The sequence below is a fragment of the Rhinolophus sinicus genome, linkage group LG11, assembly GCF_036562045.2.
Source record: "Rhinolophus sinicus isolate RSC01 linkage group LG11, ASM3656204v1, whole genome shotgun sequence".
In the NCBI taxonomy this organism is placed as follows: domain Eukaryota; kingdom Metazoa; phylum Chordata; class Mammalia; order Chiroptera; family Rhinolophidae; genus Rhinolophus; species Rhinolophus sinicus.
In genome coordinates, this window is record NC_133760.1 from 20410025 (window position 1) to 20429151 (window position 19127).

At 44.3% G+C, this 19127-nt stretch overlaps 1 protein-coding gene across 2 annotated transcripts in view; it reads right to left on the reverse strand.

Annotated features, from left to right (window-relative positions):
- USP10 (ubiquitin specific peptidase 10) overlaps positions 1-5188 on the reverse strand; it is a 62910-nt gene extending 57722 nt beyond the window's left edge. Inside the window, exon 1 of one of the 2 annotated variants that reach the window (XM_019747122.2) lies at positions 5050-5188. In XM_019747122.2, coding sequence (XP_019602681.1) covers positions 5050-5070 — 21 coding nt within the window. In that variant the 5' untranslated portion in view covers positions 5071-5188. The remainder of the gene's footprint in view (positions 1-5049) is intronic. The other variant, XM_074314495.1, reaches the window with a different exon arrangement.
- Positions 5189-19127: the final 13939 nt, after the last annotated feature.

Here is a 19127-nt window from a genome sequence, read left to right on the forward strand (position 1 = left end):
AAACATATGTATTTTTTTCACAGTAGCTCCAATGAGCATATAAGTCTGGCGCTATCACGATGACCCTTTTGATACTTTTAAGACTACTATGTCAGAAAAGAGCAAGAGCATACAAATTCGCATCCGGTCCACACAGATGAAAAGGAGCATTTCTTCATAAAACAAAGACCAATGTGGAGACAAAGATCTACCACCATCAGATATAAGGGGGAGGGAGGGAGCTAGATGTAAATATCAGAAGGCACAAGAGTGGGGACGCCAGCCAGCCTATTAGGAAGCACTTTCAATTGTAATGCCCTCGTTGTGAGACTCCTGAATGAGACTGAAGGCTTAGGAGATGGCCCTCAAGCTGATACCAGAAAAATAAACTGAGAATTGATCGGAAGAACGACAACCAATAAAGCCGCAGACAAAGGCCAAATGGCATGGGCCTGCGGATCGCAAGAATAGCCATCATGACTATGTAGACACTCGGTGGCATTCTATACGCATATTATCATCTAACAATTCTCAAGTAAGCCAGAAAGAAAAAGTCTAGGAAGATATGCTTTAATCCTCTCTGCATTGCTTTCTCTCCCAGCCCCAAAGCACACTCTTCCACCTCTATACCTCACCTACCCTATTCCCAAGAAAGGGCAACCAAAGCATGACCATGTGTTTCAAGACAGGGCAGAATGGAGTTAACTGACTGACAGCTTCTGTTTTCTCAGGTATTCTACTGAAAATGTGTCACGGCAGAGGAGCTTTCAAATAGACAGGAAGTAGCCAGCTCATGAAAAGTCTCCATTCTGAAGACTCCACATTTAAGTTCATACCGTGTTTCCCCGAAAATAAGACCTAGCCAGGCAATGAGCTCTAATGCGTCTTTTGGAGCAAAAATTAATATAAGACCTGGTCTTCTTTTACTATAAGACCGGGTCTTAATACAATACAATACAATATAATATCAGGTCATATTAATTTTTGCTCCAAAAGACGCATTACAGCTGATTGTCTGGCTAGGTCTTATTTTCGGGGAAACAGTTAATAAATTCTACAATTTCTGATCTTTGAAACAAATACGCTGAACATACCATGTCCCTCGGGCCACCTTTATTTTGCCTACGCTAGTTCTTAATTCAGCCTGTATGGACAGACAGACTTTCTGGGAGATCAATCACTTCAATAAACAGGAAAACTGCAGTCCAAGCACATGTTAAGTCTTTAGAAATGAACCGCCACACTGCTGAAGTAGCACGAAAGTGACAAATGACAGTAATCCCATGGCCCAAGGCCAGTAAATTCCATTGCACAGATTTATGTTTTGTGCCACAGTGATTCTTGCATGTGAGGCAGTAAATAGAGATGTAACGGCCTAATTACAAATTCAAAAGCAAGCTTTTCTGACTATTTTTCATACTTTAGTATATTATCAGTAAGAAGTGTCCTCAGCAACCACCTTTAACGTGCCACTTGAAAAACCAGATCCATTAATAGCAAGTACTTACATGTCTGAAATTTGTAAAAACACAAAAACAAACAAAAAAATAATCTTGCTGTAACTAACTCAAGTAGAGATGATACAACTTTGCTCAATGACCTGAATAGTATATTCTGAGCAGAGCACAAAAGTAAATGTGCCACTAGGCTTGGCATCAGTAATCATTAAGCTTTGTAATCCTTTTCTCCTGTAAGTTTTCCTGTGTGAACACTATTAAATCATGTTGGTTCTACATAAAAAAGCTCTGGCATATATGTCCTAGCCTTTGATCTCGGGAAGAATTTACAAAGAGATGGGTCCACTTATTCACTGTAATTTCAGTGCACGTGGTCCTAAGAAGATGGGCTCCAGAGGATGAGGGCGAGGCCTGGCTACGGCTCGGCTCGGCTCGTCTGCACTGCTGGTCTGTAGAAACGACCCATGCAAGCAGCAACTCATAAACTTTAAATAGCGCATCTAGTCTTAGGACATGTTTCAAGATTTTGCCGTCACTATGCAAAGGAAAACTAGTATCTCCAACTATTCTTGTATTCATTCAAATTGTATTTACTTCAACTGCTCACTATGTGAGACTCCAATAAAAATGTATCTCTTTCAAGAATTACTAATGCAGGGGCGTCCGGATGGCTCAGTTGGTTAGAGCACGAGCTCTGAACAACAGGGTTGAGCTCTGAATAACAGGGTTGGCGGTTCGATTCCCACATGGGGCCAGTGAGCTGCGCCCTCCACAGCTAGACTGAAGACAACGAGCTGCCGCTGAGCTGCCGAAGGGGCGTCCAGATGGGTCAGTTGGTTAGAGATGTGAGCTCTTAACAAGGTTGCCGGTTCAATTCCCGCATAGGATGGTGGGCTGCACCCCCTGCAACTAAAGATTGAAAACGGCAACTGGAGTTGAGCTGCGCCCTCCACAACTAGATTGAAGGACAACTTGGAGCTGATGGTCCCTTGGAGCTGATGGCCCTTGGAGCTGATGGCCCTTGGAGAAACACACTGCTCCCCAATAAAAAAAATTTTTTTGATTGCAAAACAAAAAAAAAAAGGAATTACTAATACTGCTATCAGCTATAAAGATAGTCAATGATGAGGAAACACTCTGCCACATGCTGTAAATTGGATCCAAGAAATTCCATAGTGTAAAATATGGGGGGCTCACTATTTCGAGGCAATTGAAAAACTGGGGTGAGCCTGCTACAGAGGACCAGGACAGGAGCAGCCACATGATAGCCAAATAGGGTGCAGGAAGCATTATTGTGGGGATTTCACTGTAATCAACTTCAATGATCACAAAATTTCTTCTGGTTTAAGGCAGAACTGATCCGTTCAAGTTAATTATACCAAATCATTTAATCAGTTCCCTCATGACAACAAATACTCACAAATTAGAGATATACTTACACTTAAATTGTCAAAGTTCATCATTTGTATTTGTTAAAATGTTGAAAGCTATTCACATTAGAAATGTTTCTGAGTTTTGCACTGTTTCATGTCAATCCAGAGAACACGGTTCAATCAACAGTATGGAAATAAAATATAATCTATAAAAAATTTTTAAATTGTAACCTTAACAATCCAATTCCAAAATAGGACCCTTACTGTTCATTTGTGGTTGTCATTCCCAACAGTAGACAAGCAATATGCATATCTGCTTAGCACAGTGTAAGTGCTCAATCAATATTTGTTGAATTAATGAATGAATGGCAATTAAAGCTGCAGGACTCTCAAGACAGTAGGTTACTGAATAAAACGAATTTATTAAAATACTCAGCGTGACTCAAGCAGGATCACATCATTAAATCCTGTCACATATGATTTCATTACTTGTTTTCATTATTATTGTTTTAAAAAGTTATGAGAAATAATCATACTATTTCCTTTGTTAGCCTCTCCAGGCTAGAACTCAAAAGCATTTAAAAATCACTTTGAAAGAATAAACCCAAAGTGCTGCTAACATTTATGTTCAAATTTCTGCCACTCCCTATTTTCTAAAGACGTGTATAGGCCATATTGTTGTATAAAACATAAATACTAGGACAATGAATACAAATAAAATTACAATTAAGTTTATGTATTATCACCACTAATTAACATTTCAATCAATTCTGCATCGTGATTGGTGCTTATAATGGAAGTGAATTATGCCCACACGATTCCATTTCAAAATCACTAAGAATATTATATTAGTTCACAATGAACCTTGTACCTGTCCATGCTTATTTTAACAATAAACTATTTACAATAATATTTAAGTTGAGGAAAAGGCGAATACCAAAACTCGTAAAATCTTTTAATTACAGATTTGTAAAAATTATTCAACTGAGCCCCTTTTCTGTGCAAAGAACTATACTAAATACAAAAAAAAGTAAATGTTCACATGAACAGCAAGTTAAAGGGGGAAACTTCTAGTGCAAACTAAAGTACCAAAAGTTTAAAGAAATTGCAGCTTCCTGTAAAATCTAATTTTTTAAAAAAAGTTTTCGCGTTTTAAATTACACACACGCATTAGTTACATTGTTAAAAGCGACTTCATTTCCAAAAGAGTAACAAAAACTCATAGTTTATAAAAAAGGGTTAGGATTTACCCGCCACCAGTTTTCCCAATAGCTACTTTCATTTCCCCATATTTAACACAAAAGAACACTGAAATAGTATAAAAGTGTGCAATAATTTCTAGGGATTATGTATCAATAAATCAGCGGTCTACAGCAAGCTTGACAAATAATACCACATGCCGATTTTTTATTCAGAGTGATTGTAAAGAGACGGGCGCGAGGGGGGAGCCGGAGATACGAGCTCAACTCTACACATACATCTCCCTAAAAGCAAAAGGTGTGTTTTACTTTCTTTCCACTATTGTATTATTACAAACAGCCCCTAAGCTTTAAATACTGCTGTGACAGAGTGCGTGTCATCCAGGCTGAGTGGATTCGAGCAAAAGATGTCACTCAAATGCAAGTACAAGTACGGTCCTGCGACTTATTTCGAGTTTTCTTTGCAACAGTAACCTAAGGCTGCTCCTTAGTGACTTAAGTCTAAAAACCAGAAATCCAGCAAGCCTCCCCGCCCTCCGTGGTCAATCAGGCTAAGAAAGCAACCTTTGAAAGCAGGGGGGAAGCGGGGCACCCCCAAATCTTGGTGCTGGCTCCGGGATGAGAGGCAACCGCAGTGCTTAGATGCCTCTGCCGCCCCGGGGGCCTCCAGAAGCCCCCTGGCTGCTTCTTGGGGCGACAAGGGCCCCATTCCACCGTCGGCGCGGTCCAACCCAGGAGATTAACCCCTTCGTGCCCTCCCACGCCCTCTCCGAGAGGGCCCGGACGCCCCCTCTCCACTGTTCCCTCGAGAGGGGGGCCCAGCGGGATCTGGCGCGGGTCGAACCGGGGCTGTGGGAGGCCGAGAGTCGGAGGAGGCGGGAGGCTCGGGGCCTACTCCCGGGCAGCGTGTCCCGGCGCCCTCCCCCACTCCCACACGCTCGCTCCCGGCCAGGGTGCGGGTGCTCGCCCGCCGCCCGCCCCGGTGCCCGCCCGCCAGCGGCTCAGGGCCCCTTCCTGCCGAGGGCACGGGCCAGCGGCTACCTGTGGACCGTGGAGGGCCATGGCGGCCCGTTTCAATGAGCCTCCACGCTCGTCCGACTCCTCACGCTGCTACCCCTGTCGCCGCCATCTTCTCGCCCGCACATACACACTCGCATCGGCCGCCGCGCCTGCGCACTGGCCGCGCGCCGCGGGGCGCGGAGAGGCCGGGCGCGCCGGGTGCGCGCTGCGCATGCGCGGCCGACAGGTGGGCGTGCGCGGCGGGAGCCGGCCCTGGGTGGACTCTGAGCCTGCTTTTCTGCCGCGGATGCGGGCCTGCTGTGCGCCGAAGCCGAGCCCCTGGACCCCGGCTGTGATGCCGGAAGACGAAAGGGCAGGGGACGGAGGTGATAACGCCAAAACGCCCCGCAGGCCTGGGTTTCTCACCTGCGGGAGGCCACCTAAGTGCTGGGCGGAACTCGGGACGTCGGGAGCCCGGGAACCGCGGCTCTGAGGTCGGTCCGGGTCGCCCGAACCACAGGGTCTCCTTAACCCAGGGTCTCCGGAGTGAGCGCTGAATTTCCGGAGGAGTCCCCTGGTGTATGGAGGTCACATTTCCTTTTATTCATTCACTTATTCACTCTTCATTCATTCCACCTGCCCGGTGCCACGCCTTTTGCTAGGCATTGGAGAATATTAAAAACCAAACACACCAACGCACCTGTAAAGCTCATAGCATTGAGGCCTGGCATAGAATAAGCACACTCAATTACCTATTACACACATACTGCATGTATCTAGCTAGACCAGCTTTTGGGTCATTGGTTCAAGAAACAGTGAGCCCCCTACCTGACCACGCAGTTTACCATCTGGTTTGGCACCGTCTCTAAGCTCAGTGATTCCAGGCAAGCGACTTCTTTTTCCTAAGCTTTTGGTTTCTTCACCTACAAATGAGACTAATAAAATGTCTCATTTCTTTGAGGATCAAATTAGGTGAGTGTGAGCCCACTGGCCAAGAGAGCCAGCCCTCAGTGAAAATTAGCGACTGTGATTATAACCATTATCAACAAACATGTACGGAGAGCCTATATTTATTGCCAGACCCTGTGCCGAGCAGCAGAGATCAACAGAAAGATCTATTCCTACATTCCATAAGACATGTAGCCTTTTCAAAAATGGAATGCCATGAAAAATATAAATAGGGGGAGGGGTTGTTCTCAAATAAAAGAGCAAAAAAGACATAACCAAATACAACGGGTAAATCTTGAATGGAACCTGGTGTGTTTTTTTAGCTGGTAAATAGTTTTTGACAATTGGAGAAATTTGAGGATGGCTTTGATATAGATTTTAGTGAGTTATTGGTAACTTTCATAGTGTAATAACCAACTGTGCTCATGTGAGAGAATGTTCTTATTGTTAGGCTATGAATCTGAAGAATTTAGAGGTGAATGTCATAATGCCTATGAGTTTTTTTAATGGTTCAAAAAATAAAATCATATAAACATACAAATATACGTAGAGAGGAAGCAAATAATGCAAAATGTTAACAATTGTTGGATCTAAGTGGTACTTTCAACTTTTCTGTGTGTTTGAAATTTTTATAACAAGCTGGAGAAACAATATGATATTGTAGCCATACTATGGTTACAATCACAGAAAAATTACATCTGCACATGGATAAAGACTGGAAGGATGTGAAAATCTATTGGCGACTTACTGTGGTTGATACCTGAGTTTTAGCATAACAGTGCTTGAACAAAAAATAAAAATTATAATAATTAAGACTCAGTTTTAATTTTTAAATCACTCACAGAGATATTAACACATGATTTCAATACAAAGAGATAAATGTTAAGAGGAAAATATGAACAAGCACTGTGGGCCCTGCACTGCTCAGCGGGCCCTGGTACCTGTGATGGGTCTAGGAGCAGTGGAGGAACCCAAGAGTCAAGAATTAAATTCCTGACTCCCCCACCCACTGAGCTTTGTGAACTTCAGGAAGTTGCTTAATCTTTCAGTGAATCTTTTGTAAAAGGAGGTATGGTAGGCAGAATAATGTGCCCCCCCATCCCAGAAATGTCCACATCCTAATCCCTGGAACTTGTGAATACGTTACCTGACATGGCAAAAGGGACTTTGCAGGTGTGATTAAATTAAGGACCTAAAGATGGGGAGATTATCTTGGATTATCTGGTTGGGCCCATGTAAGCTCAAGGACCTTATAAAAGGGAGGCAGAAGAGTCGGACAGACACGAAGATATGACAACAGAAGCAGTTGGGAGAGAGAGGGGGAGAGAGGGAGAGAAGAAGAGGGAGAGAGAGAAAGATTCTGTGCTGCTGGTTTTGAAGTCGGAGGGAGGGACCATGAGCCAAGAAATTCAGGCAGCCTCTAGAAGCTAGAAAAGGCACTATCTCACCTCTCTGGACTTCAGTTTCCCAGTCTGTAAAATGAGAGAAATAATACCTGGTAGAGATGTAGGAAAACGAATATAATAACAAGATAACATATGTAAATACTTAGCAAGATGTCCAGTCTACAGCAAGAGCTCAATAAATGTTGGAAATTATCATTATTGGAAACAACCAAAGTGTCATTCAATAAAGGAATGGATAAAGAAGTGGTATACATACACAATGGAATACTATTCTGCCACAAGAAAAGATGAAATAGTACCATTTGCGACAACATGGATGGATCCTGAGATTATAATGCTAAGTGAAATAAGTCAGACAGAAAAAGTAGCGAACCATGTGATATGACTGATATGTGATATATAAAACTGAAAACAAAAGAATAAGACAAACAAATGAAAACACAAAAACTCATAGACACAGACAATAGTTTAGTGGTTACCAGAGGGTAAGGGGGGAGGGGGTGGGAGATGAGGGTAAAGGGGATCAAATATATGGTGATGGAAGGAGAATTGACTCTGGGTGGTGAACACACAATGTGATATATAGATAATGTAATACAGAATTGTACACCTGAAATCTATGTAACTTTACTAACAATTATCACCCCAATAAACTTGAATTTAAAAAATAAAATAAAATATTATAATATCTAGACTCCTTGGGAAGGAAGGTGATATTTGCACAGGAAGGGCTCAGTACATTTGACAGAATTTATTGCCCATGATAAAATTCAAGCTTTCAAGCAAAAATTATAATTTTGGGAAACTCATCTCTACCATTGTGATTTGGGCAGCTTCCCAACACTTAAAGACTTTTCTGGTGAGATTGGTGGTGATAGTAAGAAATGAGATTTAAAAAAAGAAATGAATAATGCAATGCTTCAACATGTGGAAGATCTGCATAACTCAGTGAATCAGTATTTTCCAAATGACCCTTGTGGGATGTTATAAAATCATGCATGAGTAAAAGATCCATTCAAAGTACAACACAGACCAATGGATTATGATTGAATAGGGTACAAAAAGTTCATTGATATAATTTTACATTTCACTTTGCAATTTTCCTATAAGAAACTTGTCTTCTTTTGGCAGAGCAACAAAGAAAAATGTCCCCAGTTATCTAAAAAGGCCCCTCCTCTTGAGCAATACACATTTTAGGAAAATACTTCTCCCTCCCCTTCCCAACAACATTATCTGTGTGAGGCTAGATTTTCTTCATCTATTTCCATCAAAACAACATATCGCAACAGACTGAATTCAGTAGCCGATAGGAGAATCCGGCTGTTTTCTGACTAAGCCAGACATTCAAGAACTTTACCAAAATCATGCCACTCTTCTCACCAAAATTTTTTTTGTGTTGGAAAATAGTTATTTTTCATTACAATGTTTTTATGTGTTGGCATACAATGAGTTTATAATTAATAAATTGTCCTGCGTATTTTACATGTCTCCATTTTCCTTCCTAAATGGTAAATAGCAATAGATATTTCACAAAAGCATAAGCTTTTGGGGAGCAGTAATTTTGAAGAATGTAAAAGGACCTAAGACCAGGTAGTTTGATAGTGACAGACCCCGGCAGGCTTCCCACCTTACCTGACTCTGCAGGTGCCCTTCCATCTGCCTAGAACTTGCTATCCGCTCTCTCACTCAGGTCTCTGATCTGGAAGGACTTCCCTGTCCACAATGGCCACCACCCACCCACATTCCTTCCTGTCATCCGTCTTTATTTTTCTCCACAGCACATATCATTAGCTGAGTCTATAGTCTAGTTATTTCATGTGGGCGTTGCCTAGCACCAGACTCTAAGCTTCATGAAGCCAGGTGCTGGGTCTTACTCACTGATAATTTTTCAGCACCTATGATGGTTCCAGACATTTGGCAACCCCTCAGTAAAATTTGTTGAAGAATTGAATGAATGAATGACCTCACTGAATTCTCACAAAACCCAGTAAGGTGGAGACTGTTGGTTTCCCCATGGGGACACAGAAAGAAGTTCACCTAAAAATCATGACTTGCCTAAAATTGTACCTCTTAGAAGTGAGGCAGGTTGGGGTTTTAAATAGGTAAATAGGTTTGCCAAATGTCAAGTTGGGATCTTACTTGGAAATGGAGTCAAACCAAGTACCACAAAAAGACATTTCTGAGACAACCTGGGAGGGTGGGTAAGACCTGGAGGACACCAAGGAATTATTTACCAAAAAAATGTGTTTGTTGGGTGTGCCAGTGGTGTGGTTATACTAGAAAATACTACTGCTTGTTTCACAAGATGTGTGCCGGAATACGTAAAGGTGTAATGACATGCTGTGTGGGATCTGTTTTAAAATATTGGAGGAAGACACAGAAAAGAAACAGGAATAGATGAAGAAAACATGGCAAGATCTTGATAACCATTGAATCTGCGATATGAGAGGGTCCGTTCAGGTCCCCTGAGAAACAAGAAGGAACTGCCTGGGAGGGAAATTGGGAGAAAGCTGGTGGAGGTGGGAGGCAACCATCAGACTGGGGTGTAGAGAAGGGGAAGGAAGGAAGGCTGAAGAGTCCTTAGCAACAGCGTGGTCTTTAAAAGTTTCTGCATGGCCGTCCAGGAGTCCTTGAGCCAAATTTGCCCAGCAGAGTAGTCCCATGTCTCTCAGGAAAGATCCTGCTGGGTCACGAGATGAGTGTTCTGTGGCTGCTGTAACAAATAATCACAAACTTAGGGGGCTTAAAACAACAGACCTTTATTCTCTCCCAGCTCTGGAGGCCAGAAATACGAAATCAAGGTGGTCACCCCTTCTGGATATTCTGAGGGAGAACCTATTTCATGCCTTTCTCCAGCGTCTGGTGGTGCTGGCAATCCATGGCACTTCTCAGCCTGTGGCTTCATCACTCTGGTCTCTGCCTCCACTGTCACATGAACTGCTGTCCTGTGTGGCTCTGTCTGTGTCACATAAGAAAAACAACACAGAGGGTTTTTCAACCAGAGCTGAGTCAAATCTCAGGCTTTCCACTTGAGCCCCGAATGATGGCTTGCTCTGCAGGGCCTGTCATCTGAAATCTGTTTCTTGATGGACATTAACATCAAACTCAGCCCAGCGATCTGCCTGAGGAGGGAGGGGACAGAAGGAGGGAATGCATCTTGCTGCTTCTCCTCTCTCACTGAGATCCGTCTACTCACCGATGGGCGTGCGGAGTGGACTTGCTCACCCTGTTATTGTGTCTCATTCTATTGCTCACTCTTTCATTTTTGGCCGCAGAACTTATATAGTTGACATCTCTTCTGAAGTAAAATATCCATAGAATGCAGTTCTTCACGTCTACATTGTACTTATTTCCTTGTCTCTGCCCTCCCGGGGGGTCAGGCACTGTGCCCAGACAACACACCAACATGCAGACACCACCATCTTCAAGGACCTTGGCCAGGGGGGGAAATTGCTAAAGAAAGAGAATAAAGAAAGTGTAAGAAGTACCACTGGTCTTATTAAAAAAAAACTTTTTTATAATTCACTTTTCAATGACCGTTGACATACAATATTATATTCGTGTCAGGCATACAATATATTGATTGGACATTTATGTACCTCACGAAGAGATCACCCTGCTAAGTCTAGTACCCATCGGACACCATACATCATCGTTACAATAGATTGACTATGTTTCCTATGCTGTACTTGACATACCCATGTCTGTTTTCATAACTGGCCATTTGAGAAGTATCACCAGTCTTGATTACATTCTTAATTCTGACTCAAAATCACTGTAAGGCTTTGGAGGACTTACTGATTTTCTGTCACTCGGTTCCTATATAGTGAGGACAATCCGATGTGTCCTGCCCGCCTCGTAGGGCAGATACCAAGACCAGTGGGGATGACAAACGGGACAGCAATTTAAACCACGTAAAATGATCCATTAACTGCAACGCCTTCGCGTTGTTAATGAGTTAAAGTGGCAACATCGCTCTTTAATGTCCTTTCATTTTTCTTGTTCCAGTCACCCTACCAACCCTTCCCTTTCCCAGTCAGCCAAGAATTTCTTATTTTTCATTGATTTTTATCTAGTAGAGGTTTTTCTTTTCTGCTGGACAGAAGCTCAGGGGAAAAAAAGCATTCTTTCCACCTCTGTTAGCCTACAAAAACAATGATCTTTTCTCCTCTAAAGGCAAGATTGATTATTATAGCAAAAATCAAGAGAGTTTGAGTAAAAAAAAATAATACGTGCCTCCAGCACTCTGGCACAAACACTGTGATTGTTTGAATTTTTTCCCCTAAGCTTGGTGTTAACGTAGATGTGACTGGAATCTATACGGTGGCTCTCGGAGACGCAGAGGTCTGTGCTCAGTTCCCAGCTCCCGCACTCAGTGTAGATGAACGTGGGCAAGAGCAGTGCTGGAAGCCTCAATTTCCTCGTAACAACCCCTCAGGGGCTCCCGGTGCCTTTGAGAGTCAGATGACCCTTGGGAACACTTGAGGACAATACTGTAGTAGTCTGGTATGACATCGAAGGCCATTTAGTGTCCCCAATTTGGGATAATTACATGCATTGGCATGGAAACCAGTGGGGGTAGGAGTGGGAAGGTGGTGAGGCTGGAGGAGCACAGAGGCAGGAGGACTTGTCACTAGTTAAGAGCCTGTAACTGTATCCCAGGCTGGAGACACTTTGTGAGCTCCTGGATACAGCCATGCCTGAAGCTAGAGAAGATTCACTGACTTTCCCATTAAGCTATCCAGAATAGGATGCTGCAGAAGCACTGGGTAACGGGGAAAAATTTAAAGATTTTGAAGTAATGGAATTTGTCAACTGATGAGAAAGGTGAGATAGAGATAATGTTATCTTAATGCCATATTTCTGATTTGTTGGACTGGGTAGATGGGACAGTGCAGGAGGAGGTGTTTATCTACCCATAGAACCTTTCTGGTTGCTCTCAATCTGATGAGAGAGAGAAACACAAGCTAAGGGAATGACAGTGCACGTACCTGTCTTGTCTTTCACTTCATTTCCATCAACACGCCTTTGGGCACACCATAGCAGACGTTAAGGACACACTTCTACTGGCAATGCAGCATGGTGGCTCAGATTGCCTTGCTTCTAGGCTCCTAGGCTTGAATTGTAGCTCTGCCCCCTCAACACGTGATTGAATTTTTCTCAGTCTGTTTCTTCATCTGTATCTTGTGATAACAAGACGAATCTCCAGCATGGCTGCGAGGAATACATATTGAGACATCGAATGCAAAGCACTTTCTTTGCAAGATGCCTGGTACATGGTAAGTGTTTCATGAGGGTGGAATGCAATGTTGATCTTTCTGGGACCTCCAAACAGACAAACGTGTTTTTGGCTAACAGGCATGTGACTTGAATTGTCTCTTTCCAATTTAAGATGCTTTCTTTTAATGGAAGTTTAAAACAATCATAAAGGCGTATTTACCATTTGATAGGTCATTACTATGCTGTGCGTTCTCTACAATTAAATACAAGTGATTTGCATATAAGATGATGTTGCTGCTGTTAGCACTATTGATGCATTAGTTATACAGTAATTTTGAATTTAACTTCATTGGCAGATTCTGGGGATGGTAGCCTTCCAGGAGAGGGAAAGAGGCACCCCACCAACTGTCATGGGACTACCCCCATTAGGACCATGATCTCAAATTAATTGGATGAAGGGTCAGAGGCAGGAGACTGAGACTCCATCTTACTTTTAAAAATTCTTTCTAATCATAAAGGCAATACAAGCTCAATGTGGTAAAGCAAAGAAGAAAGAAGGAAAAAAACTGCATTTTTCTTCAAAGACAAACACTGTGGGCTTTATAGTATATAACCTCCAGGCCCTTTGAAAAAAATATATTTTTAACATAACGGTGAGAATTTCTTTTAGTTCAATGATGCATATAAAACACCCAAGACAGTGCCTGGCATTTAGTTACTGCTCAAGAAATGACAGTGCTATTATTATTATTACTGGATATCTGATTTAGTATTCTGGCTTTTCCCATGACATGAATGCAAGTATTTTTCCATGTTATTAAAAAGGTAGAATTCATAAGCATCATTTTAAGTGATTGTCCAATGTTCTGTCCTGTGCATGTTTCATGTACATAAATTGTTTCTAATTGTTCACTCTTATGAATATTAATGAATATCTTCATGTATAAGGTCTTCTCTAAATGTCAAATTATCACATTATATTAGTCAGGGTTCTCCAGATAAACAGAACCAATAGGAGATAGATAGATATAAATATATAATGATTTACGTGTTTTAAGAAATTGGCTCATGTGATGATGGAGGCTGAGACGTCCCACGATCTGCCATCTACAAGCTGGAGACCCAGGAGAGCCCATGGTGTAGTTCCAGCTCAAATCTGGAAGCCCATGAACCAGGAGAGCCTATGAGGTAAGTTCTAGTCCAAGAGCAAAAGACCAATGTGGTGGGGATATATTCCGACCCTGTGGACGGAAAAGGCAAATTTATACCTGGAATACCATCGATTCCAGTCAAGATGAATTGCTGACCCTTCCAGGGCAGAAGGGGTCCAATGTAACCAACTAGCCGCTGAGCGGTAGGTGGGTGTCTTTGAGGGATGGTTCCGTATCGGGAGCTCACCACTGGTGTATGTCACTGGCAGTGGCAGCAGCTGGATGGGCCTTGGTGAGTGGAACCCAGGCGCAGTCACCAGCCTCTGTGACTACTCTGCTCATGTGCCCATGTGCCAGCATGGGTGTGGGCAAGGACAAGCTGGCTGACATCTACTGGAAAATTGTTCTGCTTACTTAGTAGCTTAATGCCTCTTAAGCTACATGGCGAGTGCTCTCTAGTGAACGTTGCATGTGATACAAAGATCTACACGCTCTGTGGCGAAAATCCATGTTCCTGATCCGCAATCCACGCTCTCTCCACACCACAGAGACGTGATCTAGCCCCAGTTCTGAAAACAGGAGACATGGAGCCAAGCTTTGCTCTAGGCTATTTAGTTGCAAATGCTCATTTTGAATCCGCAGGGGAACCAAAAAGGCCACAGCATCAGCGCACTTAGTTCAGAACTGCATATAGGAGTTACAAATTTTTAGCACCTTTAGATGAAGGGGTGGGGCCATGTCACCCGGGGAAGATGAGTCACTATTGTGGCATGCCTAGTGAAATGATTCCAATGAGCAGAGCATGAAGTTGCTGAGCCAGCGGGAGGCTGGAGCCTATTCAAAGGGCTGGGCCACGCCCCAGTGTTTCCTGACCGGTCAACAGGAAGTCCACACAAGGTTCACTTTCTCTGGGATGCAGCAGGTGTGTGGCCCCTGTTCAGGCTGGAAGCTTCAGCTCCCCCTAGACGGGGTTGTATTTAGCTGAAGAGAAGCCCCAGCGTTCAGGTTTTGGCTGGCACAAACTGGGCACAGCGGTTGGCAGTTTGACAGACTCCTAGCCCAGGGAAGGCCTCTGGATGGAGGAAGGAGACAGAACCCTCTAGAAAACAGTGGTTCTCAATCGAGCACACCCTAGACTCACCAGGACGGCTAGTGAAAACACGCATTGCTTGGGAATGATTCGGCAGATCTGGGGTGGGGCTTGAGAAGCCGCGTGCCTACCAAGTTCTTGGTAGACACCTTCTGAGAACCGCTGCTCTAGAGTGCCCTCTGGAGGATGCCCTGAGATCTGCGCACACAGAATTGCTCCCCAAGTCGATCCCAAAGGAATGCTGCCTCTGTTCTCGCCATCTTGTCCCCAGTTCTAGAAGCCAAGTAGGGAGATCCTGGCTCTTAGCCTTCAGCTATCTGGAAGACCAACGCACAGAACTCAGAGGTAAATGACTGTAATATTTTAAACAGCTTTATTGAGCTATAATTCACATACCGCACAATTCACCTATTTAAATTGTGCAATTCTATGATTTTTTTGTATTGTTAGATATGTACAACCATAACCACAGTCAAGTTTAGGACATTTTCATCACCACAGAGAGAAATCCATACCCACCTCAGCCCTAAGCAACAGCTAATTTACTTTGTATCTCTATAAAGTTGCCTATCCTGGCCATTGTGTATAAAGGGAATCATTCAATATGTGGTCCTTTGTGTCTGGCTTCTTTGATTAGCATAATGCCTTCAAGGTTCCTGCACATAGTGTGTGGATGAGCTTCATTCCTGTTTGTGGGTTAGTAATAGTCCAGAGTATGGATGGACTGCTTTTTGTTCATTCACTCATCCATTGCTGGGCTTTTATTTTTGCGGTGAATAATGAATTGGTTATTTGTTAAAATTCATAAAACTGTACACAGTTCTGCACACAGGAGTGTACTGTGTTCATTTTTAGAAAAAGGATAGGCAGCTTCCGTTTCCTGTCTCTTAGACATTCTCTCGGGTTGCCCTGAATTGCCAGGTGAGAACTCCTGACTTCTCTGTAACCGCCATGTGGGAAAGGCCAGGTGTCCAGCCCATGGTCCCCACTGAGGCCAGCCTTCCCCCACAAAGCAGACATGTGAGTGAAGCTGTATCACCGAGAGACCCTGGCTAGGACAGTGGAATCTCCTAGTTGGGCCCCACCTACTGTGTTTCCCTGAAGAGAAGACCTAATCGGAAAATAAGCCCGAGCATGATTTTTCGGGAGGACATCCCCTGAACATTAGCCCTAATGCGTCTTTTGGAGCAAACATGAATAAGACCCGGTCTTATTTTCGGGGAAACACAGGGTATAATTGTTTTTTGTTTTGTTTTTTTTAATTTTTTTTTTATTGGGGAAGGGGAACAGGAATTTATTGGGGAACAGTGTATACTTCCAGGCCTTTTTTTTTTTTTTCCAAGTCAAGTTGTTGTCCTTTCAATCTTAGTTGTGGAGGGTGCCATTCAGCTTCAAGTTGTTGTCCTTTCAGTCTTAGTTGTGGAGGGCACAGCTCAGCTCCAGGTCCAGTTGCTGTTGCTAGTTGCAGTGGGCGCAGCCCACCATCCCTTGCGGGACTCGAGGAATTGAACTGGCAACCTTGTGGTTGAGAGCCCACTGGCCCATGTGGGAATCGAACCGGCAGCCTTCAGAGTTAGGAGCATGGAGCTCTAACCGCCTGAGCCACCAGGCCGGCCCTGTATAATTGTTTTAAGTCACCAAGTGTAGGTGCAGTTTGTAACTGAGGCAGCTATGGCGCATTTCCGAGAGGAATTTATCAGGGCAGTCTCTGCTTCCTGCCAGCGTCATCCAGGCACAGAGGAGCCAATGCTCCCAACAAGGTCTCCCTCCTTCTACCTTTTCCCCTCACCTCCCCCTGTAAGCGGCAGGCAACGCTTTCCGTTGAAGATGGGAATCAGGTCCCTTCCCTCCTCTGCTCAAAACCGCCTGTGACTTGCCCCCGGCTCTCATTTCTTACCACTTTCTTTCCCAATGCCTTTTGTTCCTCTCACCTGCCATGCACTCCCTACACACAGATGTTTTTTGAAAAAGCTTTGTTGAGATACAGTTCACATACATAAAATGTATTCAAGTGTGTGGTTCATTGGGTTTCAGTACATTCGTATCACCCATCCCTACTTGCCCTGCGTCTACAGGTCTGTTTTTTCCCCAGCAGGATGGATGTCTGTCACTAGGACATCTGGGAGACACCATCGCATTCCCAGCATCTACAGCAGATGCCTAGTGAACACGTGTCACCTTCATGAATGCAGTTGTCAAGCTCCACGTACAAGGTGATATATGAGCTGGTCTTAATTCAAGAACATAGGCAGGTCCTTGAGATGAGGGACCTAGCTTCAGTTGACGTGTGGTGAGGACCTTGTCTGTGTGGGGCTCTGAAGAGATGGTTTTGGGTCCTCAGTCTGCCCTGCACCCAGCCCCATGCAGACTTACCGGTCCCGTACCTGCTGCTTCCGCCATCTGAGTTAAGGGACAGCAATATTGGCTTATGGTTGACTGAAAGTTAAGGACTCCCCTGGTTAACCCCTCAGCTCACATATTTCCATCCTAAGGGCGAGCCACCTGGGAATGTAATATTCCACGTGGGGACTTTCAATGGTGGTCACTTTCCCGTAGTTGACAGAGAGGGGTCTGAGCTGGCAGACTTAGGATAAAATGCAGCTCCATTCAGGTGCCTCTAGTGTCTAAGCCAGGCCCATTGTTCTCTGGGTCTAGCCACAGCCACAGTGGCTGTTCAGGGCAGGCTGAAAGTGTCACCCTCTGTTTTCTGCTCCAAGGCCTCGCAGACACTGCAGAGCCAAGTGGGCAGAGCAGCCCAGCAGTGGAGGGTGTCCAGGCCTGTGGGAACAGCCCTGATGGGGCAGAGGCCAGTAAATACTCCTGCTCTCCTTCCTACGGACGGATGGCACAGGAACACAGCTGCTGCCCCAATGTGTTGACTTTCCCCTGGCGAGAGATGCCATCTCTGTCTCCCCTACCCTAACCTGGGTGGGGGGTAGGGACTGGGGGGAGGGGTCTTTGATGGCCTCAAGGAGCAGCATGCAGCAAAGGGACACTCTGTGACTTCTCAGGCTGGGTTAGAAAAAAGCCATGAAGCTGCTGTTAACCGTCATGGGGAAAGTCACTCTGGGAGCCTTTGGCTGCCATGTAAGAAGTTTGGGTAAGGCCACCACATGGAGAGAACAGAGAGTCCAAAGGGGCTGGAGGGGGAGAAGAGGGGAGGGGGGAGGGGAGGGGACGGACAGATGGCGGGAGACTGAGGTGGGGGTGTGGGATGCTGAGGAGCCCCAGCTGGTTCAGTCCCCCACTCAGGGCTCACCTTGCAGCAGGTGTCTCAGAGCCACCACCTGACTGTGCGTGAGCTCCAGGTGAGAGCTGCTTAGCTGACCCAGTCGACCCTCAGATTTGTCAGCAAAAACAATTGATGATTATGGTTTTAAGTCACCTCTTGGGGTCTTAATACTCGGCAATAGAGAAAGCACTTTTTCATTAGCTTTTCCTCCTTGTCTCTCTGTGGTTTCCGGGGGACCTCCTCCCCAAAGAAAACACCTACCTTCAAGTCCTTGTCTAAGGTTCTGCATTCAAGGTAACCGAAAACAAGACCAGCACTGGCCCGCTGGGTAGGTAAGGTCATTCAGCTTGGGTAAGGTCATTAACCTGAGTCTTAGGTTCTTCATCCCCCAAATGGCAAGGATGTTGTTTCTAAGCTAAGAGTCCTCTGGGGTTGAATTGAAAGAATCCTGATGAAGTTAGCATCTAGCAGCCAGTGTCCTGGTTGGGGTAGTTTGTTGGCTCAGAGCAAATTCTAACCGAGGTTCCAGGTGTGATGTGCACGGCAGGTACCTCGCACCACCCTCCCGGTGCTTCATTGCCAAAGGTACCCAACTGTGACTGGGCCTGTCCACTGGCAGTCTTGCAAAAGCCCAGCAGGTCAAGGGTGCCATCTTCCTCTTCTTTGGCCCTAAGGGAAAAGAAGTGGACTCTGTTCTTATAGAAATGTTGTTGTATCTTTCTGATAAAGGTAATTGCTTGTCATAAACTGTTTCCCCTGATTTCTCGTTTTGTCTTCTAATCAAATTACCCCAACGGACACAAATTTAAGCAAATAGTTTCATTTCAGGTCATAGAACTTAGTGCTGCAATCAAGGATCTGAATGAAATTCCTGGCAAAATACAGTAATTAGAGGCACAATGAAAGCAGAATCGAAATGTCTCAGCATACCACAACACTAAAAGGCAGTCTGGTTAATTTCCAAATTATATTTGGACTCAATATGCAAGAGGTTCTTTTTCTTTTTTTTTTTTTATTTGGGCACAGAAAATAAGACTGAAGAGCATTACAATAACCACACAAGACTAGGAACA